This window comes from Salmo salar, chromosome ssa04 (genome assembly GCF_905237065.1).
Source record: "Salmo salar chromosome ssa04, Ssal_v3.1, whole genome shotgun sequence".
NCBI classification, from domain to species: Eukaryota; Metazoa; Chordata; class Actinopteri; order Salmoniformes; family Salmonidae; genus Salmo; species Salmo salar.
In genome coordinates, this window is record NC_059445.1 from 35,718,792 (window position 1) to 35,746,153 (window position 27,362).

Consider the following 27,362-nt stretch of genomic DNA (forward strand, 5'->3'; position numbering starts at 1 on the left):
TGATCATGAGGAATGTGAGGGATCAGCCCAGAACTACAAGAAAGGACCTGGTCAATGACCTGAAGAGAGCTGGGACCACAGTCTCAAAGAAAACCATTAGTAACACACTACGCCACAACTTTGGAATCATGCTTGCGGTCATTGTCCATTTGGAAGACCCAATATCCCTTTGAGCATGGTGAAGTTATTAATTACATTTTGGATGGTGTATCGATACACCCAGTCACTACAAAGATACAGGTGTCCTTCCTAACTCAGTTGCCGGAAAGGAAGGAAACCGTGACGCAGAGAGAAACAAACCGTGACGCAGAGAGAAACAAACACTACTCAAAATATAATAACCCACAAAACCCAGGAAGAAAAACCTCTACTTAAATATGAACTCCAATTAGAGACAACGAGGACCAGCTGCCTCCAATTGGAGATCAACTCCCCAAAAAACAACATAGAAGTAGAAAACTAGAACTAAACATAGATATAGAAAACATAGGGGGAAAAAAATACAAAACACCCCCTGTCACACCCTGACCTACTCTCCCATAGAAAATAACATCTTACTATGGTCAGGACGTGACAGTACCCCCCCCACCCCCCCAAAGGTGCAGACTCCGAATGCCACTAAACAAAACACAAACAAAAACTAAAGGGAGGGTTGGGTGGGTAACTCCTATCTATGGCGGCTCTAGTGCAGTCCACATAACCTTATCCTCCAGCAGAGGAGGCGGCTCCGGTGCGTAACCCCCGCTCCACCCGCTGATCCCTTAGTACCACCGGACCGTGGATCATCGTCGGAGGAACCGGACTGTAGATCATCGCTGGAGGTTCTGGGCTGCAGGCCGCCGCTGGAGGCTCCGGACTGGGGAGCGTCGCTGGAGGCTCCGGACTGGGGAGCGTCGCTGGAGGCTCCGTGCCATGGATCATCACTACAGGTTCCGCGCCATGGATCATCACTGGAGGCTTTGTGCCATGGATTATCACTGGAGGCTTTGTGCCATGGATCATCTCTACAGGCTCCGGGCCATGGATCATCCCTACAGGCTTCTTGCCATGGATTATCCCTACAGACTCCGGGCCATGGATTATCTCTGGAGGCTTCAGACCATAGATAATCACTGGAGGCTTCTTTTGTGGAGCTGGAATAGGTCTCACCGGACTAGAGAATGTAGCTGAGAGTTCTGGACTAGGGAACGTCGCTGGAGGCCAGGTGCGCGGAGCAGGCACAGGGTATACTGGGCCATGGAGGCGCACTGGAGGTCTGGAGCTTATGGCTGGCACAACCCTTCCTGGCTGGATAACCTCCGTGGCCTAGCAAGGGCGGAGCGCTGGCACGGGACGAACTGGGCTGTGCAGGTGCACTGGCGACACAGTGCGCAGAACTGGCGCAGGATATACTGGACCGTGGAGGCGCACTGGAGGTCTGGAGCGTATGGCTGGCACAACCCGACTTTGCTAGATGCTCAACCCAGCTCGACAACTGCAGGGTGCGGGCACAGATCGCACCGGCCTGTGAGTGCACACTGGCGACACAGTGCACATCACCGCATAACACGGTGCCTGCCTCGTCACTTGCTCCCCACGGTAAGCACGGGAAGTTGGCTCAGGTCTCCACCCTGACTCCGCCAATCTCCCCGTGTGCCCCCCTCCCCCAATTTTTTGGGGGGCTGCCTCTCGCACTTGCCTCGTGGTCGGTATAGTGCCTCATAATATCGCCGCTCCGGTTAACCTGTTGAGGGTAGGGGGCAGTATTGACACGGCTGGATAAAAAACGTACCCGATTTAATCTGGTTACTACTCCTGCCCAGTAACTAGAATATGCATATAATTATTGGCTTTGGATAGAAAACACTCAAATGGCAGGTCAAAACCTGAGAGATTCCTTTACAGGAAGTGGCCTGTCTGACCATTTATTGTCTTTCTTTGACATCTCATTCCAAAACTTAGGATCTCTGCGGTAACGTGACACTTCCCACGGCTCCAATAGGCTCTCAGAGCCCGGGAAAAACCTGAATGTCGTCATTCCAGCCCCAGGCTGAAACACATTATCGCCTTTCTCAAGTGGCCGATCATGGGACAGTGGGCTTAGGCGCGTCCACTGGCCGCCCCCGTCTTTGTGTTTTTTCCTCTGTTTACCGAAAAGGAGATTCCCGGTCGGAATATTATCGCTTTTTTACGAGATAAATTACATAAAAATTGATTTTAAACAGCGGTTGACATGCTTCGAAGTACGGTAATGGAATATTTAGAATTTTTTTGTCACGAATTGCGCCTTGCTCGTAACCCTGATTTACCCTTTAGGTTAGTGTCTAGAACGCACGAACAAAACGCCGCTATTTGGATATAACGATGGATTATTTGGGACCAAACCAACATTTGTTATTGAAGTAGAAGTCCTGGGAGTGCATTCTGACGAAGACAACAAAGGTAATAACATTTTTGTTATAGTAAATCTGATTTTGGTGAAGGCTAAACTTGCCGGGTGTCTAAATAGCTAGCCCGTGATGGCTGGGCTATGTACTTAGAATATTGCAAAATGTGCTTTCACCAAAAAGCTATTTTAAAATCGGACATATCGAGTGCATAGAGGAGTTCTGTATCTATAATTCTTAAAATAATTGTTATGTTTTTTGCGAACGTTTATCGTGAGTAATTTAGTAAATTGTTAGTAAATTCCCCGGAAGTTTGCTAGTATGCTAGTTCTGAACGTCACATGCTAATGTAAAAAGCTGTTTTTTGATATAAATATGAACTTGATTGAACAAAACATGCATGTATTGTATAACATAATGTCCTAGGATTGTCATCTGATGAAGATCATCAAAGGTTAGTGCTGCATTTAGCTGTCTTCTGGGTTTTGGTGACATTATATGCTAGCTTGAAAAATGGGTGTCTGATTATTTCTGGCTGGGTACTCTGCTGACATAATAATGTTTTGCTTTCGTTGTAAAGCCTTTTTTAAATCGGACAGTGTGGTTAGATTAACGAGAGTCTTGTCTTTAAATAGCTGTAAAATAGTCATATGTTTGAGAAATTGAAGTAATAGGATTTTTAAGGTATTTGAAAATCGCGCCACTGGATTACACTGGCTGTTGCGTAGGTGGGACGAATTCGTCCCGCCTAGCCCAGAGAGGTTAAAAAAGGCACACGTAGCCTACATATCAATGCATACACACAAACTATCTAGATCAAATAGGGGGAGACACTGTATCATGAGGTGTTGCTTTATCTGTTTTTTGAAACCAGGTTTGCTGTTTATTAGAGCAATATAAGATGGAACGGAGTTGCAATAATGGCTCTATATAATAATGGCTCTATATAAAATGCTTTCTTGAATATGTTTTAGATTTGGGGACTGTAAAAAGACCCCAGGTGGCATGTCTGGTGCTGCAAGAGCTTTATGTAAATTGACTATGCAAACAATTTCGTATTTTCAACACATTAATGTTTCTTATAAAAATAAGTGATGCAGTCAGTCTCTCCTCAACTCTTAGCCAAGAGAGACTGGCATGCATAGTATTTATATCAACCCTCTGACTACAATGAATAGCGAAACATGCCGCTCTGTTCTGGGCCAGCTGCAGCTTAACTAAGTATTTCCTTGCAGCACTGGACCACATGACTGGAGAATAATCAAGATAAGACAAAACTTGAACCTGCAGAACTATTGGAGTGCGGTGTCAAAGAAGCAGAGCATCTCTTAATTACGGACAGATCTCCTCTCCCCATCTTTACAACCATTGAATCAATATGTTTTGACCATGGCAGTTTACAATCTAAAGTAACGCCAAGTAATTTAGTCTCCTCAACTTGCTCAGCAGCCACACCATTCATTACCATATTCAGCTGAGGTCTAATACCAAATACAATGCTCTTAGTTTCAGAGATGTTCAGGACCAGTTTATTACTGGCCACCCATTCCAAAAGGCTACATATATTAATATGGGCTATTTTCAGCCCTTTCCTGGGTAGCTAATCAGAGATAGACATAATACTGGAAAGAGCAAACAAAGCAAGAGAACAAAATACATTCAGCAGTCTATTAATCAATTGGTGTGTGTGTATGTGCTGCGGGGTTAAAGCTACGAACCCATAGGATTGGCTCTCTCATCCCCTCCAGGCTTCTGGGAGGGAGGGTGGACAATGAGCCTGTCATAGCGGATGTAAACAATGTCCTCATGCGCTCTGGCAGCTTTCATGGCTGGGATCAGTTCTTTCCTCCTCTGGCGCACAGCTCTTTCCTCTGGCACACAGCTTCAGGATTATCCTCATTGAGGAAGATATACGTTCCTCTCAAGTTCTTGGCTCTTTCCAGAACAGCTACCTTGTCCTTAAAACTCAGGAACTTGACCACTATCGGCCTGGGCCTGTCACCTGGGCCGGTGATGGGTTTTCCAGTCCTTTGGGTGTGCTCCACCTCAATCTTCTTGTGGTCCATCTTCAATTTATCAGAGATAATTTCCTTCACTTTGTCCTCGGACTCCGTCCAGGTCTAATGTGGAAATTCTGCAATTCAGTCCACAACCATGTTGCTCCGCCTTGATTGTCCCTCAATATTTATCCGTCATTGTTATCATGGATTCACACACAGAACTGATGTATCTCAATGACTTACAGATTGCTGTCATCTTGCCGTTCTCCTGTTTCACCTCATCGAGCTGACCCTGGGAGAACTTCAAACTGATCTTCAGGTCCTGTACCTCTCTGGTCAGGTCGTCCATTCTTTTATTAGTTGAATCGACCAGTATTTGGACAAAACACTTGAAGCTATTTTCTTGTTGTTGTAACAACTGCTTGTAGAACTATTTCTGTTCGTTTAAAAGATCTTTCATGTGTGATAGAGAGACACCACTGTCCTCAATGATACTCCCGCCGGCTTTGGCCTTTGTCATGGTAGCTAGCAACGTAGGTTACAGTGTTAGTCGTTGCGGTTCCAGACAGGTCAGGTCACATGGAAGATTGAAAACAACAAACAGCAGGAATCTAGACAGACATCAACCCGGGACAATCCACGGTCCCAGCCACAATGGCTAACTGCGTTGCGGGCTGCGTTCAAGCTCTCAAGAAACCCAGCTAGCTTGATAAGCAGCTAGCTAGCAGCTAGGCTAGCTGAAACCCCAAATACCTCCTTAGTCAGCAGGATCACTGGACAGACACTAGCAGTCCCAGCAACTGATGCCAACTGCGTTGTGGGATCCAAACTAAAAAGTTAGCTATCTACTAAGAAATTTCCAATACACTTTCAAAACAACAAACAACAAACTTTTTCAAAACAACAAAACCAAGCTCTTCCTCGTTCAACCGGAAGTGGTGATGTTAGTTCTGCATGTGCATTTATGAGCAATGTGTGCTGCTTTGTTTTGAGCCACCTGCAGCTTTGCTAGGTCTTTCTTTGCTCCTCTTGACCATATTAACAGACAGTAATAAGATGGGACAAGACCAGAGCCAACCTCTTAAGGATCTGCCCATTTTGTTCAATTTTCGCCTAAAATGACACACCCAAATCTAACTGTCTGTTGCTCAGGACCTGAAGCAAGGATATGCATATTCTTGATAAAATTTGAAAGGAAACACTTTGAAGATTGTGGAAATTTGAAATTAATTTAGGAGAATTTGTGGGTATGTAAGTTTTAGGTTTCCCATTGGTTTTGGGAACGAAGCCATACATTTCCTGACCAGTAAAACTGAACATTTTTTAAACGTTCTGAGAATGGAAGTGAACATTTTGCCTGTTCTGGGAAAGTCCATTTTTAGGTTGCAGGGAGGTTCTAAGAACATTTTACTATGGTTTCCTAAATGTTTTGCTGGGAAGTTTTATTAACGTTCTGAGAAGAGAACATTCTCTAAATGTGAATGTTTCAATGAAATTTAAAGGTTATTTGGAGGTTTTTGAATAACTTTCTTTAAAACCTCTAATTAGCCTGTTGGGGCTAGGGGGCAGTATTTTCACGGCCGGATGAAAAATGTACCCAATTTAAACAGGTTACTACTCTGGCCCAGAAAATAGAATATGCATATTATTAGTAGATTTGGATGGTAAATACTCTGAAGTTTCTAAAACTGTTTGAATGGTGTCTGTGAGTATAACAGAACTCATATGGCAGGCAAAACACCTGAGAAAAATTGAATCAGGAAGTGGGAGAAATTAGAAATGTAGTTTTTGTTTTGAACCCCTTGAAAAACTACAGTGACATAGGATTTACGTTGCACCTCATAACTCTTCCATTGGCTGTCAACAATCTTTAGGAACTGGTTTCAACCGTCAGCTGTTACCAGGCAGATAATTATGGCTCAGTCAATCATTGGCCAGTCTGAGGGGAGGTGTCTTATGATGCAAGTGCATGTGACTTCGTCGTTTTTTTATTTTTCTTCTGGGATGAATACCTATTGCCCGGTTGTAAAATTATCGCAATTTTACGTTAAAAAATACCCTAAAGGATTGATTGTAAACATCGTTTGACGTGTTTCTACAAATGGTAATGGAACTTTGAACATTTCGTCTATGGATTTGCGTCCACGCCACATGGCATTGTAAAGTGTTCTGGATGGGTCAACAAAACGGACGTATTTGGACATAAATGATGGACTTTGCAGAACAAATGAACATTTCTTGTGGAAGTGGGTGCCCATCCGAGTGCATTCCGCCGAAGATCAGCAAAGGTAAGTAAATATTTCGAACATATTGTTAGAGATTTGTCGACGCCGTGGTTGTAGGCTAACTGTATAGCTTAGCATTGAAGGTTAAGTTCTCAGTACTCAGTTAAGTACTCAGAATATTGAACAATGTGCTTTTTTCCGTAACGTTATTTTGAAATCTGACAAAGTGGTTGCATAAAGGAGTAGATTATCTCTAATTCTTTAAATAATTGTTATACATTTTTATCAACGTTTATAAGTTCTTCTGTAAATTAAATGTGCCTATTCACCGGAAGTTATGGGGAGAAAACATTTTCTGAACGTCACGCGCCAATGTAAAAATTGGGTTTTTGGATATAAATATAAACTTGATCGAACAAAAAACGCATGTATTGTCTAACATGATGTCCTAGGAGTGTCATCTGATGAAGATTGTCAAAGGTTAGTGCTTCATTTTAGCTGTATATCTGGTTTTGTGATGGCTATCGTGCTTGGAAAATGGCTAAATTTTTTTGTTGCTGAGGTGCTATGCTAAAATAATCGAATGTTTTGCTTTCACCATAAAGCCTTTTTGAAATCGGACAATGTGATTGGATTAACGAGTAGAGTATCTTTAAAATGCCGTATAATACTTGAATTTTAATTTTGAGATTATTTTGTTTTGAATATCGCGCCGTGCTATCTCACTGGTTGTTGTCCAACCAATCCCGTTAGCGGGATTGTATCTCGAAGGGGTCCTCAAGAGGATCGGCCCCTTTTTTTTCCCAATTTTCGCCTAAAATGACATACCCAAATCTAACTGCCTGCAGCTCAGGCCCTGAAGCAAGGATATGCATATTCTTAATACCATTTGAAAGGAAACACTTTGAAGTTTGTGGAAATTTGATATGAATGTAGAAGAATATAACATAATAGATCTGGTAAAACCAACTGTTTCTTTTTGTACCATCAATTTTGAAATGCAAGAAAAAAGGCCATAATGTATTATTCCAGCCCAGTTGCAATTTAGATTTTGGCCACTAAATGGCAGCAGTGTATGTGCAAAGATGTAGACTGATCCAATGAACCATTGCATTTGTGTCCAAAATGTTGTCTAAAGACTGCCCAAATGTTCCTCATTTGTTTATTAAGAACTTTTCATGTTCAAAACTGTGCACTCTCCTCAAACAATAGTATGGTATTCTTTCACTGTAATAGCTACTGTAAATTGGACAGTGCAGTTAGATTAACAAGAATTTAAGCTTTCTGCTAATATCAGAGATGTCTATGTCCTGAGAAATTTTCTTGTTACTTACCACCTCATGCTAATTGCATTAGCCTACATTAGCTCAACCGTCCCTAACCCTAACCCAGGGGACCCACTGATCCTAAAGAAGACCCCTTGAATTATGAAACGTGCAAATTGTTATTAGCCCATACAAATGTCCTAAATACAATTTAAAGGAAGTTTGTTCTGAAGTGTTTGTCCTATATCTGAGAGATACTGTATAAGAAAGATCAGAAAACATTTGTCATTTTTTGTATTTAACCCCTTCTGCTTGGCACTAAACAATCTCTATATACAGTATACTTCCATAAATGTTTTCAACTGGTTCCGGGGGACCTTCAGACGAGTCTTATGAGGCCTGCGGGCATCCTAGAGCAAAACAATGTGTTCGTTGTGTTTGTGAGAGTCTCACGAACACTATTGGTGTGTAGCTCAAACCATTTGGACACTACTTACAGAAGTTGTCAGATCGGCTGTATCGACATCAGATGAGTCCCAAGACGCTTGTGGGGGTAGTAGAGCAAAACAGAGAACACCATCATGTTCGGGAGAGTCTCATGTTTTGAATTAATATCCTAATTACATTTCTGCAGGGGTGTGGACATTAACCTTAGGGGTTAATTAAACAACATTCTTAGAAAGTTCTTTAAACTTTACTTATTTTTTCTTGTGGCTTTTCTGGAAAGTTTTCTTAATGTTCTGAGAACATGACTTTAAAATAGAACCATGAGGAAACCTGTAGAAAACATTATGCTAAAGTACTGAAATTCCCACAGAACGTTGATTCTTAATAGTCTCTGTACGTTCTGAGAACATTACTTTAAATAGAACCATGACGAAACCTGTAGGTAACATAATGCTGAAGTACTGAAATTCCCACAGAAGAATGTTACTTCTTAAAGTTCTCTGAACTATTTGAGAATATTACCAATGTCAAACCAATTGGAGAACATTCCTAGGCCATTGCCAAAATTTAAATGCAATGTAATCATGTTTGAACATTTAGGAAACATTCTGTTAAAGTGATAAAATACCAAAAAATTTCGTTTTTTTGTCAAGTTACTTAAATGTGTTGAGAACGTTCCAAAGCCAAGCAACTATCCTGCACCAATTCCAGAAATGTATGGGAAGGTTGTATGCAAAATAACCATAGGTCAACCACACTCTCATCAAGCTCTAAGAAACATATGGTTCTCGGAATGTTATGTGCTAGCTGGAAGATATTTCATCCCTAATAATCTTGATGAATATACTATCTTTCAACAGAGACATGCTTAAACTCCTTCTTCGGCTCTTACGAGTCTGCGAGAACTGGGAGAGGTAAATAAACACAGGTGCGTGGTCCGAAATGACTATATTACCTATGGTAGAACTGACAGTGATATCCACTAGTGACTGAGATTAGGAAGTAATCAATCCTAGTGTAAACAATATGAGGAGAAAAAATATAATAGTCCCTCCAATCTGTGTGCATTAAACTCCAGGTGTCTTTTAAACCTAGGTCTTCAGCTAGTAGTCTTATTGCAGCTGCAGATTTACCCTCCACACTATTTCTCAGCTGAGACTTGTCCAGATCTTGGTCTAGGATCTGATTGAAATCGCTCCCCCCAATATTATTGAGATGTCTCCCAATTCTAAAACAGTTTGAGATAACCCATGACAAAAATCGAGCATGTTTGCAATAGGTGCATATATATTGCATAGAACAACTGATGTTCCCATCAGGAGCCCAAACACTATTATATAGAGACCGTCTCAGTTAGAACATTAGTTTCTGTAAAGTTGACAGTCTTGTGTATGAGAACAGATACGCCTTGTTTTTACCTGTACCTGGGCTAGAGAAAGCCTTTTATTCAAATGTGTCTCCTGGACAAAAGCTATATCAGCTTTAGATTCATTGAGATATGCTAACGTTTTCTATTATTGATTATATGATTATCCCATTTGAAAATTCCAGCTGGCTACTTTTAATTCAGCTCAGTCTGTCAATAGCTAGGTTTCTATCCAATTGGCAACAGATTTTCATGCAAATATTTAACAATCGGCATAAAAACAATGTGCGCATTTTCCCACCATATAAGAAGTTATGCGTGATGACGTAGTGCACATAAAAATACCTTTTGTGGTTAAATTCCCATTTACCAAATAAAAAACACGAATTAAATGGGTTTCCATCGCATTTTAAACTGTACTGACGGTTTTCTCACTAAAAATGTTGCGTTATATAGCGAGTGTGCCAACAGCCCGCAGTATGCTGTTGGCTACAGTGCACGTCTAGCCTACGTGATGAGATTATTATGGACAAAAGAGCAAAATAATTTTTACTTGCCAAACGCAAATGTGTCACCAGAATAAGAATAAAACTCTCGATAATGACTGAAAAGGAGCATCAAGCTCATCACCTTGCAGTTTCACCATCATGTGAAGTTCATCATAATTGATTTCATCTGTAGCCTAATAAACTGCTTGCTTTCCAGATGATTCGTAGTGGGAGGACCACACGACCTGTCACATTTCCACATTTTGTTAAGTTACAGCCTTATTCTAAACTGGATTAAATAAACTGTTTTCCTCATCAATCTATACACAATACCCAATAATGAGAAAGTGAAAACAGGTTTCTAGAATTATTTTCTAATGTATTAACCCATTCAGACACTTTTCTATGAGTCTCGAAATTGACCTGTTTCTATTGATCATCCTTGAGATGTTTTTGCAACTATGGTAAATTAAATTGATTGGACATGACTTGGAAAGGTACACACCTGTCTATATAAGATCCCACAGCTGACAAATTCAATTGATTGGCCTTCCCTGTAGCTCAGTTGGTAGAGCATGGTGTTTGCAACACCAGGGTTGTGGGTTCGACTCCCACGGGGGGCCAGCACAGAAAAAAAAAAAAAAAAAAAAACATGTATGAAATGTATGCATTCACTACTGTAAGTCGCTCTGGATAAGAGCGTCTGCTAAATGACTCAAATGCAAATGTAACTTGGAAAGGCACACACCTGTCTATATAAGGTCCCACAGTTGACAGTGCATGTCAGAGCAAAAACCAAGCCAAGAGGTCAAAGGAATTGTCCGTAGAGCTCCGAAAGAGGATTGCGTCGACACACAGATCTGGGGAAGGGTACCAAAAAATTCTGCAACATTGAAGGTCCACGAGGATAACAGTCTCCTCTATCATTCTTAAATGGAAGAAGTTTGGAACCACCAAGACTCTTCCTAATGCTGGCCGCCCGGACCAAACTGTACAATCGGGGGAAAAGGGCCTTGGTCAGGGAGGTGACCAAGAACCCGATGGTCACTCTGACAGAGCTCCAGAGTTCTTCTGTGGAGATGGGAGAACCTTCCAGAAGGACAACCATCTCTGCAGCACTCCACCAATCAGGCCTTTATGGTAGAGTGGGCAGACGAAAGCCATTGAAGATTGAACTCTTTGGCCTGAATGCCAAGCGTCACGTCTGGAGGAAACCTGGCACCATCCCTATGGTAAAGCATGGTGGTGGCAGCACCATGCTGTGGGGACGTTTTTCAGCGGCAGGGACTAGGAGACTAGTCAGAAAGCGAAAGATGAATGGCGCAAAGTACAGAGAGATCCTTGATGAAAACCTGCTCCAGACCTCAGACTGGGGTGAAGGTTCATCTTCCAACAGGACAACGACCCTAAGCACACAGCCAAGACAATGCAGGAGTGGCTTCAGGACAAGTCTCTGAATGTTCTTGAGTGGTCCAGCCAGAGGCCGGACTTGAACCCGATCTAATATCTCTGGAGAGACCTAAAAATAGCTCTGCCTCGATGCTTTCCATCCAACCTGACAGCTTGAGAGGATCTGCAGAGAAGAATGGGAGAAACTCCCCAAATACAGGTGTGCCAGGCGCCATACCCAAGAAGACTCGAGGCTGTAATCGCTGCCAAAGGTGATTCAAAAAAGTAGAGTAAAGTGTCTGAATACTTATGTAAATGTGTTATTTCAGTTTTTTTTTAATACATTTGTAAAAAAATTCTAGAAACCTGTTTTTGCTTTGTCATTATTGTTTGAAGATTGATGAGGGGGAAAAATGATATAATCCATTTTAGAATAAGGCTGTAATGTAACAAAATGTGGAAAAGTCAAGGGGTCTGAATACTTTCCAAATGCACTGTAAATGGAATTTATAAATTTAAGAGAGTCACCCTAATTTCACTCTCCGACAACCTGACACTCTATGCAACTGCAATACCCATGTCAGTTATAGTAGGCTTTTTGAAGGCTTTCTCTCACCTATAAGTAGAGCCCTGTATTTTGGTTGATCATGTCACATGACCTGGATTTTAAAAATGCTTTAAAGCCTCTTCATCAAAAGTTCTATATATGACAGATGGCCCAGCATCATCCTCAGACAATTGCTTAAATTTTTGGTCTAATATTCATTTCTGAAAAATTAGACCCCCCTCCCACAAATCCAACTCCAGTAACTTAAATTAGGAGAGAGGCGTGGGTGTAACGATCGTCGTATGAATTGGACCAAGGCGCAGCGGGTTGAGTGCTCATTTTGACGTTTATTTTAAATAATCACAACACTTCACAAAAACAAGAAAACATGAAAACGGACGACAACATAACAGTTTGCAGGCTAACCCTAGCAGTGCAAAACACAATCTCCCACAATCCCCAAAATAAACAAACGCCTAATTATAGGACCTTCAATCAGAGGCAACGATAACCAGCTGCCTCCAATTGAAGGCCCCAATCCCAAATACTAAACATAGAAATAAACACCCTAGAAACAGACATAGAACTGTACAACATAAAACTAAACCAAAAACCCCAGAAACATAAATAAAACGCCCCTCTACATAAACACACACTCAAAACCATATAAAACAAATACCCCCTGCCACGTCCTGACCAAACTATAATAACAAATAACCCCTTTACTGGTCAGGACGTGACAGTACCCCCCCCCCAAAGGTGCAGACCCCGGATGCACCTGACAACAAAAATACCCACAAAATAAACCCCTAAACTAAAGGGAGGGAAGGGAGGGTGGCTGCCATCACAGACGGCTCCAGTGCTACACCCCCCTACCCAAACCTCCTACAGTGGAGGTGGCTCAGGCTCAGGCCTTAGTCCCCTACCTGACCAGTCCACCCCCACTGAATACCTCTGCCTGAAGTTTGTCACTGTGGACCCTGGACTGTACTCTGGGAGCTCGGGACTGTAGGACGACTCTGGGAGCTCCGGACTGTAGGACGACTCTCTTGGTTCCGGACTGTAGGACGACTCTCTTGGTTCCGGACTGTAGGACGACTCTCTTGGTTCCGGACAGTGGGCCGTCTCTCCTGGTTCCGGACAGTGGGCCGTCTCTCCTGGTTCCGGACAGTGGGCCGTCTCTCTTGGTTCTGGACACTCTGGACGAGGCACTGTTGCCGGACACTCTGGACGAGGCACTGTTGCCGGACACTCTGGACGAGGCACTGTTGCCGGACACTCTGGACGAGGCACTGTTACCGGACACTCTGGATGATGTACTGTCGTCGGAAGCTCGGGACTGGGCTGACGCACTGGAAGCCTGATGCGTGGGGCTGGTCGTGGAGGTACCAGACTGGGGACACGCACCTCAGGGCTAGTGCGGGAGGCAGGAACAGGACGTACTGGACTGGGCTGATGCACTGGAAGCCTAGTGCGTGGGGCTGGTACTGGAGGTATCAGACTGGAGACACACACCTCACGGCTAGTGCGAGGAGCGGGAACAGGATACACTGGGCCGTGAAGACGCACTGGCGGTCTTGAGCGCAGTACTGGCTCCACCCTTACTGGCTGGATGCCTGCTTCCCCCTGGCAAATGCGGGGCACTGGCACCGCGCACACCGGCCTGTGAATACTTGGCCTCGACGCCGTGCGCATCACTCCAAAGCACGGGACCTGACCAGTAATAGGCTGCCTCCAATAAGCATGGGGAGTTGGCTTGGGGCTTAACCCTGGCCCAGCCAAACTGCCCGTGTGCCCCCCCAAAAAAATTATTGGGGGTGCCTCTCCACTTCTACCTGCTTCCCAGGCAGGCTGTCACAATGGTCCAGTAGTTGTTCCCACGTCCAGTCTATCCTTGCCTCTAATACCTCCAGCGACCAGGATGCCATCACCTCTCGAGCGCTCTGCTTTCTCCACTCCAGGTGCTGCTCCCTTCTTTCCCTGGCCCAGGATCCTTGCTCCTCCTGGGACAACTGCTTGGTCCGTTGTTGGTGGGAGGTTCTGTAACGATCGTCGTATGAATTGGACCAAGGCGCAGCGGGTTGAGTGCTCATTTTGACGTTTATTTTAAATAACCACGAACACTTCACAAAAACAAGAAACCGGACTACAACATAACAGTTTGCAGGCTAACCCTAGCAGTGCAAAACACAATCTCCCACAATCCCCAAAACAAACAAACTCCTAATTATAGGACCTTCAATCAGAGGCAACGATAACCAGCTGCCTCCAATTGAAGCCCCAATCCCAAATACTAAACATAGAAATGAACACCCTAGAAACAGACATAGAACTGTACAACATAGAACTAAACCAAAAACCCCGGAAACATAAATAAAACGCCCCTCTACATAAACACACACTCAAAACCATATAAAACAAATACCCCCTGCCACGTCCTGACCAAACTATAATAACAAATAACCCCTTTACTGGTCAGGACGTGACAGTGGGATATAAAAGAAAAAAGTAAAAGATGACTCGTTCCAGTAGCCCAATAACTCTACCTACATTCTAAACCAACATGGTAAGAAATAATCATAGCAATGGCTAAAATAAATAACTTATCTGACAGTCCTTGATGGTCCTGATTCAAACAGATTTTTGGATTCAACAGTCCTCCCTGGTGGTGCATCTCTAGATGAAGGCTGATGCTTCATCTGGTGAGTCAAACTTGTGCTTGATCTCCAGTATTGCAGAACTAACTCAATCCCCCACCATTTCAGATCTGTTTTCACCTGTTTGAAGGCCATCCTCTGGTCTGCAAAGCTGAGTGTGCAAAGCTGTCATCAAGGCAAAGGGTGGCTATTTGAAGAATCTAAAATATACTTTGAGTTGTTTAACACTTTTGTGGTTACTACATGATTCCATATGTGTTATTTCATAGTTTTGATGTCTTCACTATTATTCTACATTGTAGAAAATGTAAAAAACAAAACAAAGAATGAGTAGATGTTCTAAAACTTTTGACCGGTAGTGTATTTAAAATCATGTTCTCAGGACATTTAAGAAAACTTTTCATAAAAACAAAAGAAAACATTAATGACGTTCAAAGAATGTTCTAAGAATGTTATTTAAAAACATATACATTCCGTTCTCGGCATCAACAAAACTCTCTCTGTCCTCTATCTTGTTAAGTGTGTTCAATAGTTTTTGCCGCTCCCACTAATTGGTCTTAATGAGTGCTTATTTCCTTTTGAAATGGGGTCTGTTTGAATAGATTAAAATGATCAGCTTTGTATTAGTTAAAAAACAAGGCACGTTAGCTCCATAATGGTGGCGCAGTGGACAAATTCCCATGGATGGAGAACCGAAGATCTTGGGTTCAAATCTTACTCATTGGTTTAAATCTCACTGATGCTTTGCCACAATATATAAATATATTTTTGCATGATTAATGCCTAAGGAAATTAGTTTCCATGTGTCCTATTTCAAAACAGTTCAACTAAGCTAGCAATGTTGTTGAAACGTTCTCAAAATGTTATTTATCTACCTTCATATATTCTATAATTTCCGTTCTGAGAATGTTAATACAATCTCCCAGGAAAACTTTCAGGGAACCATAGTAAAATGTTCTCAGAACCTCCCTGCAGCCTACAAATAAATTAACGTTCCCAGAACAGGCAGAATTTTGACTTCCGTTCTCAGAACGTTTTATCCATCAGGTAACTCATGGCGTCATTCCCAGAACCAATGGGAAACCAAAAACGTATGTTCCCACAACTTCCAAGGAGCCAAATGTGCTAGCTGGGCTGCCATGTCACCTTTCTCTTCCTCTCACTGCCTGGAAAATCTCCTCCTTCCCCTAACGCAGCATGTTGACCATGTTGTTCCAGCATGGTCGGAATCTCCTGTATGTAGGGGTATCATGTCCTTGTTTTCTGCCATCTCAGGACCGCCCAAGATTTTAATATTATCTCTGTTATCCAAATGATCCATTTTTGCATTTCCTTCTGGATTTCTTCTATCCAGTCTTTCACAGTGATGGCGGCATTTTCCAATGTTGCTATACGGTCCTTTGCTTCGCCAACGCAGTTGCTCAGTGTATACATTTTCCCCATCTTGGTCTTCATTTCTGATGATTCTTATTTTGCAGGGACACACAAATTGCTCTGATTTCTGAGGCAAGAATGCTCAGTGTGGGCTCGCCAGTGGCAGTATCTGGCTTGGCTGGCCTATCTGGCCTGTGAGAAGCGTTCATTTTCTTGCTAAACTTGGGGGGTTGTGTCAGCAGTGAATCCTTTGCGCACTTTGATTTACGGCTATCCCGGATACATTTATTTTTTGTTGTAACAAAGCTGCCTCTCACTTGCATGAGAATAATTATGCTCCAAAATTGCTAAATATCATTGTCAAAATCAATTTAGTGTCGAGTTCCCCGGAGGTCCTCAACTACACAGCCACCCTCGTCGAGCGCACATGTGCCCTCCCTCTTTCTCAACCTCTACTCTCTCTTTCTGTAAGTGAGCTTTGAAAGTAATCACTGTCCATCAAAAGGCTAAGGGAGAGTCACATAACACATTACCAATTAACCAAATTGCCATTTGAAGTGAAAAATAAGACATTGAGAGACTTATTGAACTGACCGTGTGTTATATTGATTTTCTATTGCCTTTAGCTGCAGGCTGTCCCCTTCAATGAAGTGGCGTGTTTACTAAAGGTCTGGCAGTGGACCAATGACATCACACTCTCTAGACAACAGTTTGGTGATATAGAACACTTTTCAAACCATCTGTGAAAATCACTTAACCCCCCAATTTACTGTTGACTTTTCACTAAATAGCCAGGTGTATTGCAAAGAGCATGAGCAGTGGTTTGTGGGACTAGTGAAGAGGTGTGTGTTAACCCTTACTAATGATTTACCTCCAGCAGCATCTGTTGAATGGTTCATTCCCCTCTCTTCCTGCTGTTCATAGTAAAGCCTAAACTCCAACAGAGCTCATAACAGCCACTGAATGTTGTTAGAGCTGACCATCATCAATTAAGATAAACATGACAGATCATTTTAACCAGGATTAACCAAGCATATGAATCCCCATAATCACCAAAATTGCTGTTACAGTTTTAAGAAAGAGTAATAGGCTGATGCCAAGTGATTCAATTCAGATAAAGTGGCGCAGCAGTGGAACTACAACTTCTCCACTGCTGAACGTTTTATTTGTTAATTAAGACTTCAAAGTAACAATATTTATTTACAATGTATTTACAAAACCAAGTCAAATTAGACATAGTGTTTCATACAAAAGGTGCGAATATGTTATTATAATAGAATAAACATAATACACAAAACATACATCATTCAAATTTGACAGATGTACATGGTTAGGGACTTCAATAGTCCCTGTTTATAGATATACTGTAAATAGACATGATAACAGTTCAAGATTATTGCAAGTTACCAGTAAAGGTTTATATATTTAAGGCAACACTAAGCCAACATGGGGGTACATAACATATTAATTAAATACAGGATATAAAATACTCACAATAACAAAGTAACATCAAAAGTAGAGTAATTTCTCTTTACCACAGGTTGTGCCATTACTTCAGTTACGATGAAGAGTTATAGTATAGGGACTGGAACACGACAGACTAGAGGGGGAATAGAGGAGCAACCAAACAAAACATGGAAAATAGAAAAGAGAGATGGAAACACATGTTGTTGCTCTTACTGTCAATGACAACCAAGTATGTAGACTCCACTCTTTGAAGTGCTCTGCAGAACAATGGAGTGTCTCATTACATGTGTTGTGTATTGCTTTCTACTGCAGCATCAAATACAGCACAAGGTGGTCCGCTCTTTTACTTTTCACTTATGACAGAGTGCATAGCTAGCCTACAGACTCTGTCCCCCTGATATTCTCCCTTGCTCTGAGTCTCAAATGTTTGGTGATGACAAGTGTTGTTTCAAGTTGTCATCATGGCTGTCCTGCCTTGATGCCATCAGTACGGGTATTGCTTCTGTCTCTTCCCAGCGAAGCAGGCCATCCAGGTACATAACATCATGGCTGCTGCTGCCCCTGCTCCTGTGCAGTAGAACGCCCAGCCAATCTCACAAGAACCTGGAGACAGACAGACAGACAGACAGACAGACAGACAGACACAAACAGTGAATTAGAATCAGAGCTAACATAGCATAATATGAGCTGTGACCAAATTGAATGACTTGTTAATAATCAACGTGTGACTTGAATATGATGATGTTGTGTGGATGTGACTGTGTGTAGATGTTTGACCCGTACCAAGCTCAAAATGGTTGGATATGTTGCTGCATGTCTGTCGGACTTCCTCACTGTCCCAACCTAGAGGGTAGAGTGCACACCCCGACCCAATCAGCAACGCTGTGCAGAGAGAGAGAGCGAGAGAGAGAGAGAGAGAGAGAGAGAGAGAGAGAGAGAAGCATGTGCTAAGCTATGTCATAACAAACCCATCATACAGTGAATAGTGCAGCTTGCATTATTCAAAACCACTTAAGTTAAAAAGCTAACACGTTCCACTATGTCACATGATTTCCTGAGATGGTACTTTCATCAAGAGCCTACGAACACTTCCCAACATATTTATGTGGGCAGTGAAGGCAAAACTTTTACTCCAGCATTGTGGATTTGATATCAAATGTGTTATATGAGGAACCAGTACAGAACGTAACCTTTTATTTGAGGGTATTTTCATACATATCTGTTTTACCATTTACAAATTAATGCATTTTATTTATCTAGTCCCCCCATTTGAAGGTGTCATAAGAATTTGGACTAATTCACTTATAGTATTAAATTTAGCATTTGGTCCCATATTCTTAGCACGCAATGACTACATCAAGCTTGTGACTCGACAAACTTGTTGAATGCATTTGCAGTTTATTTTGGTTGTTTCAGATTATGTTTGCCCAACAGCAATGAATGGTAAATAATGTAGTGTCTAAGGCACTGCATCGCAGTGTTACGGCGTCACTACAGCCTGGGGGTTGTGTCACAACTGGCCGTGACTGCGAGTACCATAGCATGGCGCACAATTAGGCCAGCGTCCGAGTTAGGGGAGGGTTTGACAGGGGGGGCTTTGCTTGGCTCATCGCTCTCTAGCGACTCGAGGGGGTTTGCTTTGCTCATCGCTCTCTAGCGACTCCTTGTGGTAGGCCAGTTGCCTGCAAGCTGACTTCGGTTGTCAGTTGAACGGTGTTTCCTCTGACATATTGGTGCAGCTGGCTTCCGGGGTTAAGCGAGCTGGTGTTAAGAAGCAGTGTGGCTTGGCAGGTCATGTTTCAGAGGACACATGACTCGACTTTCGCCTCTCTCTCGAGCTTGATTGGGGAGTTGCAGCGATGAGACAAGATCGTAATTGGATATTACAAAATTGGGGAGAAAAAGGGCGTAAAAAAATAATGTAGTGTCATTTTGGAATTTAGTATAGACGCAACGATGTGTTTTGATTGGCCAATGCATCTTAACTAAAGTGAGTTTTTCCCCTTCCTCTGTCAATACCCATATTCTTGAACAAAATTTGACACCTCAGCTGAGAACTCCATTCCCTAAATGGTCAGCCGATGGCGCCACGTCTGTTTGCTAGTTTTCTGTCAAAAAGGGGGGTCGAAATATTAGCATTATGCCATAAGCGAGACCTCAGGAGACATTTAAGAAATGACACTCGAATCACAGGAAAGGATAAAATGCTAACAGCTAATAATTATATTTTGTTGGAGGAGAAACAGAAAAGATAGACACAATTAGGTTTATAGATCATACAGTCTCAGTTAACGTGAGAATGTAGAATGTCTTGATTGGAAATCTATTTAGTCTATGTTGAGGAATGTGACGTCGTTCTCTTGTCTAGACTAATTGGCACCGTTAGCAACCAGTAGCTAGCGGCATAAGTTATTAGCTAACTAGCTAACTACATAACGTTATATTCTGACATCATTGACGCTATATATATTTTGTTAAATTGTTAGCAATATTCACAATTGAATTCAAATCAGAATGCTTTAATTTAATATGTTTCTGTTAGCTTATGTTGTAGCTAGGTAGCTAGCTAGCTAACTGTTGTTAGCTAGAAGGCTCCAGAGTTGAATGTCCCTTCCCAGTGACCAACAACTAGCTAGTAACATTATAGCCATAGCTACCTCTCCGACCGGTGATGGCCACAGAGGAGGAATGCCTCTGCTGTCAGGAGTGTGTACAAGGGCAGGGACTGCTAACAGAAATTGAGGAGCATGCATGCCTCCTCGCCCACCCCAGCATTGCACCCCACACTGACAAAGGTATACTTTCCACCTTCCACATGCTGAAGAGGAACTGTAGTAAGCAGCCCAGACCAGAGGGAGCGGGAGGACAGATGTCCATCAGGTTTGTTATTTCATTAAATTCATTACTTTTTTGACAAGTTCCTTTGCTGCACATAAGTTAGCTAACGTTAGCTAGAACCAGTCTAGCTAACTAGCATTAGTAACTTGTCACGCCCTGATCTGTTTCACCTGTCTGTGTGATTGTCTCCACCCCCTCCAGGTGTCGCCCATCTTCCCCATTATCTATCCCCTGTGTATTTATACCTGTGTTCTCTCTTTGTCTGTTGCCAGTTCATTTTGTTCCTCAAACCTACCAGCGTTTTTCTCCTTGATCCTGCCTTGTCTATTTTCCTGTTTTTCTAGTTTTCCCGGTTTTGTCCTTTCTGCCTGCCCTAACCCTGAGCCTGCCTGCTGTCCTGTACCTTTGCCCTCTACTTTGGATTACCGACCCCTACCTGCCCTGACCCTGCCTGCCATCCTGTACCTTTGCCTGCCTGTATTCGAATTAATACACTTTTGTTACTTTGACATTGTCTGCACCTGGGTCTTACCTTCAAACGTGATAGTAACTAGCTGGCAGTAGCCAGCTAACTAGCCACGGTAGCTAGCTAGACTGGTTCTACCTAGCTAGCTGACTTGCGTCACCAGGTCACGTTAACCTTACATTAATTCATTTCCATACGAATAGCTAGCTACATTGTGAAAAAGTAATGAAACAATTTAGCTAGCTACCAAACAAACTTTCCCATACTGATGTACTCATACCTTTCTGAAAAGCCCATGGCTTTGTATAAAGACATGTTCATTCAACGTTTTGTGTGGAGGATGTAGCATAACTGGAAGGAATGTCACTTTTTATTTTCACCCATTCAAACCTACCCATTCATTAAAAAAATCCCCCAGCCCCACATATTACAATTATCAATGGCAATGATGGTATCGGGAGAGACAGAACCTGTTACCAGGTGAGGGACATGAATGTCTTGCTATCTATGGTGCCCGACAGATATTTGTTTAGTTCTTTGTAGACAATTCTGCCTGCCTTCTGGTGCCTGGAGTGGGTCATGCGAGGATAGTGGCTGGGGCCAGAACCCCAAGTGGTGCTGTGGCATGTGTTGTCAGCTCCACCAGGAGCAAATTCCCCTTTCCTGGTGGGCACTACGTGGGGTTCCTGGAGGTTGAGGATTCGCAAGATATATAATATATTAAATGTTTTATTAAACAAAAGTATAAAAACAGGCCAACTGCACGTCCTTGTCATTATTCGATTCATAACTTTGGTGAGGGGTTTGAAACAGTGGAACAGGTTTAGAGGAGGGTAAATAAATCAGGCCACAAAAGTAAAATGCATGCTTTATTCAGATACACAGATGTCTCCAACTACAGACTCGTGCTGTGAACTTCAGGTAGCCACTATTCATGGTGGGCAGGGTAGCCCTAACCCTACTGAGAAGACTGGTGGTACCTGCAGGGAAGAAAATACAGACAGAGAAAAGTCAGGTAGTAATAAGTCTTACCAGGTACCATTGGTCTCTAAAAATCCATTCTCTCCTACATCCACATCTCTGTGACTGGGAAAGTAATACCTTGACACAATATGTAAGGTCAGGGTTAAGTTTAAAATAAGGGTTATGGTAAGGGTTAAGGTTAGTGCTAGGGTTAAGTTTAGGGTTAGGATAAGGGTTACGGCTAGAGCTAGGGTTAGTAGGTAGAAATGTTACTGATGGTCTGTAGCAGAGGTGGGACCAGTTCACTATTATTCGAGTCACAAGCAAGTCTCAAGTCACAAGCTCCGAGTCTCAAGTTGAGTCCCAAGTAGAATGGGTTGAGTCAAGTCCAAGTCGTGCATTCTAAGGGCAAGTCAAGTCAAGACAAGTTTTTCAAGTCAAGTCTCAAGTCAAGTAAAAAAAATATATAATGGAAAAAAATGTAACACGAGGAATAAATACACAATGAGCAATGATAGCTTGACTATATACATGGGGTACCAGTATCAAGTCGATGTGCAGGGGTACAAGGAAATTGAGGTAGATATGTACATATAGTAGTGCAATGACTTTGACTACAAATCATTGTCTATTTATTGAGGCTACCAGACAGCCCTTTACATTATTTTGGCTACAACACATTTTGATGATGTAATTGTCAGCAGAAGGCAAGGCATGTTGACGTGCTCTGTGTAGATTTACACTGATTGTACAAGACATTAAGAACACCTGCTCTTTCCATGACATAGACTGACCAGGTGAAAGCTATGATCCCTTATTGATGTCACTTGTTAAATCCACTTCAAATCAGTGTAGATGAATGGGAGGAGACATGTTAAAGAACGATTTTTAAGCCTTGAGACATGGATTGTGTAAGTGTGTCATTCAGGGTGAATGGGTAAGACAAGCTATTTAATGGGGTATTGTAGTAGGTGCCAGTCGCACCTGTTTGTGTCAAGAACTGCAACACTGTTGGGTTTTTCACGCTTAACAGTTTCACGTGTGTATCAAGAATGGTCCACCAGGACCTGAAACAAGGATATGCATATTATTGATACCTTTTTAAAGGAAACACTTTGAAGTTTGTGGAAATGTGAAATTAATGTAGAATATAACATTAGATCTGGTAAAAGACAATACAAAGAAATAAACATGCGTTTTCAATTTTTTTTATCATCTTTGAAATGCAAGAGAAAGGCCATAATATACGGGATCAATATCATGCCAAATGTAAATCACTTTCCACAAATGTAAATCACCAATCCACAAATGTAAATCACTTTCCACAAATGTAAATCATTTTCCACAAATGTAAATCGCTATCCACAAATGCTGTTCACTATCCACAAACAAACACATTTTGATTTGTATTTGTAAATCGAGGGCCTTAAGTAAAATGACTGCCATAAAGATATGCACATAGGAGAGATATGCACAAACATGACAGATATGGCAAACCTGCAACTCCATATTTGGAAGAGTTTAGGTCACTGGACTTTTGTCAGGGATTCAATGAGAACAAAAAGACAAGTTCTCATACCTAGAAAAACGTTCTCATGGCAGAAATCGATTTGTAGTCGTAGAAAACAGTTATCACGCGTATAAAAAAGTTAGCACGCATAGAAAGCGATTTGTAGTCTATAAAAAAAGTTGATCCAATAATGCTGTTGACCAGGATCAGTCGTTGGTGCGGAAACAAGTGGGTGAGTGTAACCGGTGTGAAATGGCTAGTTAGTTAGCGGTGTGCGCTAATAGCGTTTCAATGAAGTAGGTGTTTCCTTTGCTCTGCAAGGGCTGCGGAATGTTGTTGAGCAATGGGTAACGATGCTTTGACGGTGACTTGTCGATGTGTGTAGAGGGTCCCTGGTTCAAGCACAGGATGGGGCGAGGAGAGGGACTGAAGCAATACTGTTACAAAGTCTGATCCCATATCCTACACCTCCCCTCTACCTTTTACATGCCTCTCCTGGGGAAATAGTTAGAGGCCTCAGGAATACTTGTCTCCTTAATGCTCATCGTCTGTGCAACATGAGACAGCAGATGGATTATAATCACTTACAATGTATGACATGTGCTATCACACTGGCCAGCTAATTCAACTATTTGGGTGATGAACGGGTGTACACCGCAATAATGTTGCAAATATAGAGTAATCTAGGGCTATGGTTTTGATTATTTACGTTGGACATAGTATGGGTACAAATATGGTTAACATATTTGTCATGGCAGTTTGAAGGAGCGGACCAAGATGCAGCGTTTTCGTAGTTCCACATGTTTTATTAAATTAGTGTGTAACGGTCGTCGTACGTAATGGACCAAGGCGCAGCGGGTTGAGTGCTCATCAAATCAAATCAAAATCAAATTTATTTTGAACACGTAACAAACAAAACAAGAAAACGATCGAACAGTATTGCAGGCTAACACACAGCAGTGCAACATCAACTTCCCACAAAGGGACAGGTGAAACAGGGCTACCTAAGTATGACTCTCAATTAGTAACAACGATGTACAGCTGTTCCTGATTGAGAGCCATACCAGGCCAACACAAAGAAATACACAACATAGACAGATCCTAGAAATACAAAACATAGAACATAACCAAAAACCCCGGAATACTCTAAACCAACACCCCTCTACATAAACACATATACTAACAAACCCCAAACCACATAAAACAAACACATTCCCCTGCCACGTCCTGACCAAACTACAATAACAAATAACCCCTTAACTGGTCAGGATGTGACACAGTGAAACCGAATGCAACCATTAAACATTACAAGTATATACAAAACAACAAACCGTGACGCTGGAGGAACAAAAACCTCACGAAGAACAATCACCCACAAACACCTGTGGGACAAACCTAACTTAAATAGGACCTCCAATTAGAGACAATGACAACCTGCTGCCTCTAATTGGAGTTCATGCCAAACACCACCAACATAGAAATGCAAACCTAGAACCAAAACATAGACATACAAAACCCAGACAAACACCCCCTGTCACGCCCTAACCTATTCTACCATAGAAAATAACACTCACTATGGTCAGGACGTGACAATATTAGGGTTAAAATACTATAATTTATGCAGCCTTGAAAGGCAGGCATCAAAATGGCCGAACGAGAGGCTGCCAGCAGTTTATAGAAATCGCTTTCTACGGGTACAAACCTTTTTTCAATGACTACAAATCGCTTTCTACCGTGAGAACTTGTTTTCTATGTGTGAGAACTTCTTGTCTACGCGTGAGAACTTCTAGTGTTTTTCTTGTCGTTAAATCCCTGCCAAAAGTGCGGTGACCTAAGCGCTTCCAAATATAAAGTTGCAGGTTTGCCATATCTGTCATGTTTGCGCATATCTCTCCTATGTGCAAATCTTTATGGCAGTCATTTTACTTAAGGCCCTCGATTTACAAATACAAATCATAAGGTGTTTGCTTGTAGATAGTGAATTGCACAGGGCGGCAGGTAGCCTAGTGGTTAGAGCGTTGGACTAGTAACCAACTAGTGCCTATTTTCAATGTTAGCTAGTTAGACACGAATAAAGCGACACTTATGCCTCGATCACACCTACAGCGTCACTGCTCAATATCATATGCAGCATAATCTGGCTATGTTTTAGGGACTCCTGAGAAAACCAGCAAACCAGGCTGTCGTCTCGGGAAACAGAGGATGTAAAGAATCTAGCTAGCCAAAGCATTTACTGCAAATTGAATGTACAATTGTGTAAGCTTACCTTGCCATGCAATGCAGCTGAAGTAACATAGCTAGCTAACTATTTACTTGTTATTGCGTAGTGGAGGATACAAATAACTGTATGCCTATGCATGTGTAGCTAGCTACAGTATGCATGTGTAGCTAGCTACAGCTATCATAGTTGTTGTATCAACTTCAAGACTGAATGGCATTAATGAAGCCTATGGATTGAGTAGAATATAATAACTTGATTGTGCCAAGGAAGCAAGTTCTATATACATGTACTGTAGTTATTACCACGCATGAGATCCCCACATTGTAGCCTGTACATTGAATACATTCACTGATCATGTACTCTTCCTTGGCAAATAAAGGTGTGGTTCAGGTATGAATCTCTGTGAGACATTCTTTTTCAGTCATATCCAACACCAGGTGTATCAAACTCCATTATTTGAATGATGCTGTAACTATGCAATAGACTTGAAACATGATTTAAGTAAAGGCTGATTTGTAATTCATATATACAGAAACAAAACTATGCATATCTAACTCCCTTCATCTGAATTAATCTGAGGACACTGGATAGTATTTCAATGAGATACTTCATTTCAACCAGTGGAGAATGTGAAACGCTTTATTGAAAGAAGTTCATTATCCAGGTGTTATAAATATATAATACATGCATTCTACTTATGATAATTGTAATATTATAAATACAAGTTCAATCTGTACTTCAATGCACATATGGTGTGCATTATAAAACGAGGAAGAGAGACGGTGTAGAAGACAGAAAGGGAAAGGGGTAAGAACAGAGGCTGACAGCATATGATTAATGAATTACAGTGCTACCTAAATATTCTCTCAGTTCATCACAATTACAGTGTCTCTAGCGGTGTCTCCTAACCAGCCTTGGGCCCCCAGTTGGCCCGAAGGTTATCTTAAGAGCGGGTGAGGTGGCGATGACGGGACTGGCTTCCTCTCGCACATCAAAACATAACTGCAGACAAGAGACAGATGGATAGAGAGAGGGCACGATTAAGCCTTTTTTTTTTTATTTTTTTATTCTAACACGGTCAGTCATCATAATCGTCAGGAGGTGAAATGCAAAACTGACCTTGGAACATTAACTTTGGGACTACTACATCTCTATTTCAAGGTAAAGCATCTCTTTAATAATACTTCCTGTTGACCTGACCTCTCACTTATGATCATGCTGTGCCCTCTGTGTCAGCCAGTTCAGATGCGGGAGGGGTTCACCAACACAGCTGATATAACCTAGAGGATTTAGGGAGAAGGGGGAGAGACTGTTATTGTGTGTGTGTGTGTGTGTGTGTGTGTGTGTGTGTGTGTGTGTGTGTGTGTGTGTGTGTGTGTGTGTGTGTGTGTGTGTGTGTGGTCTCACCTGGTGTCCACACTAAGTGGCTACAGAGTACTTTATGCTGAAAAACAGACACATGAGGACAAACAATAGAAGATAATGTCATTATTAGACATAAATACCACTTTAAGCTTGGTGATGACTTGATCATTTGAATCAGCTGTGTAGTGTTAAGGCAAAAACCAAAATGTGCCAGATGTTTGGAGCATTCCGATATTCCACAACTGGTGAGGCGTCAGGTTCGCCTCTGTACTTAAAGGGTGATTATTCCAACTCTCTGTGAAATGCTGCAGATCTGCCCGCAGACGAGGTAGGAACACATATCCCACACATAAGAGGTGGATAGAATTCGACAGGTCAAGGTATCCTTCTTCCTCTAAACTATGCATG

The 27,362-nt window shown here is 42.1% G+C and overlaps 1 protein-coding gene across 3 annotated transcripts in view; it reads right to left on the reverse strand.

The window, feature by feature from the left end:
* Positions 1 to 17,228: 17,228 nt before the first annotated feature.
* lhfpl6 (LHFPL tetraspan subfamily member 6) overlaps positions 17,229 to 27,362 on the reverse strand; it is a 61,544-nt gene continuing 51,410 nt past the window's right edge. For 2 of the 3 annotated variants that reach the window (XM_014195872.2, XM_014195871.2), the window contains exons 3-4: positions 18,375 to 18,473; positions 17,229 to 18,194 (exon numbers count right to left, since the gene is read on the reverse strand). In XM_014195872.2, the coding sequence (XP_014051347.1) occupies positions 18,076 to 18,194; positions 18,375 to 18,473 (218 nt within the window). In that variant the 3' untranslated portion in view covers positions 17,229 to 18,075. Of the gene's footprint in view, positions 18,195 to 18,374; positions 18,474 to 21,751; positions 21,876 to 27,362 lie in introns of those variants that run through there. The other variant, XM_014195873.2, reaches the window with a different exon arrangement.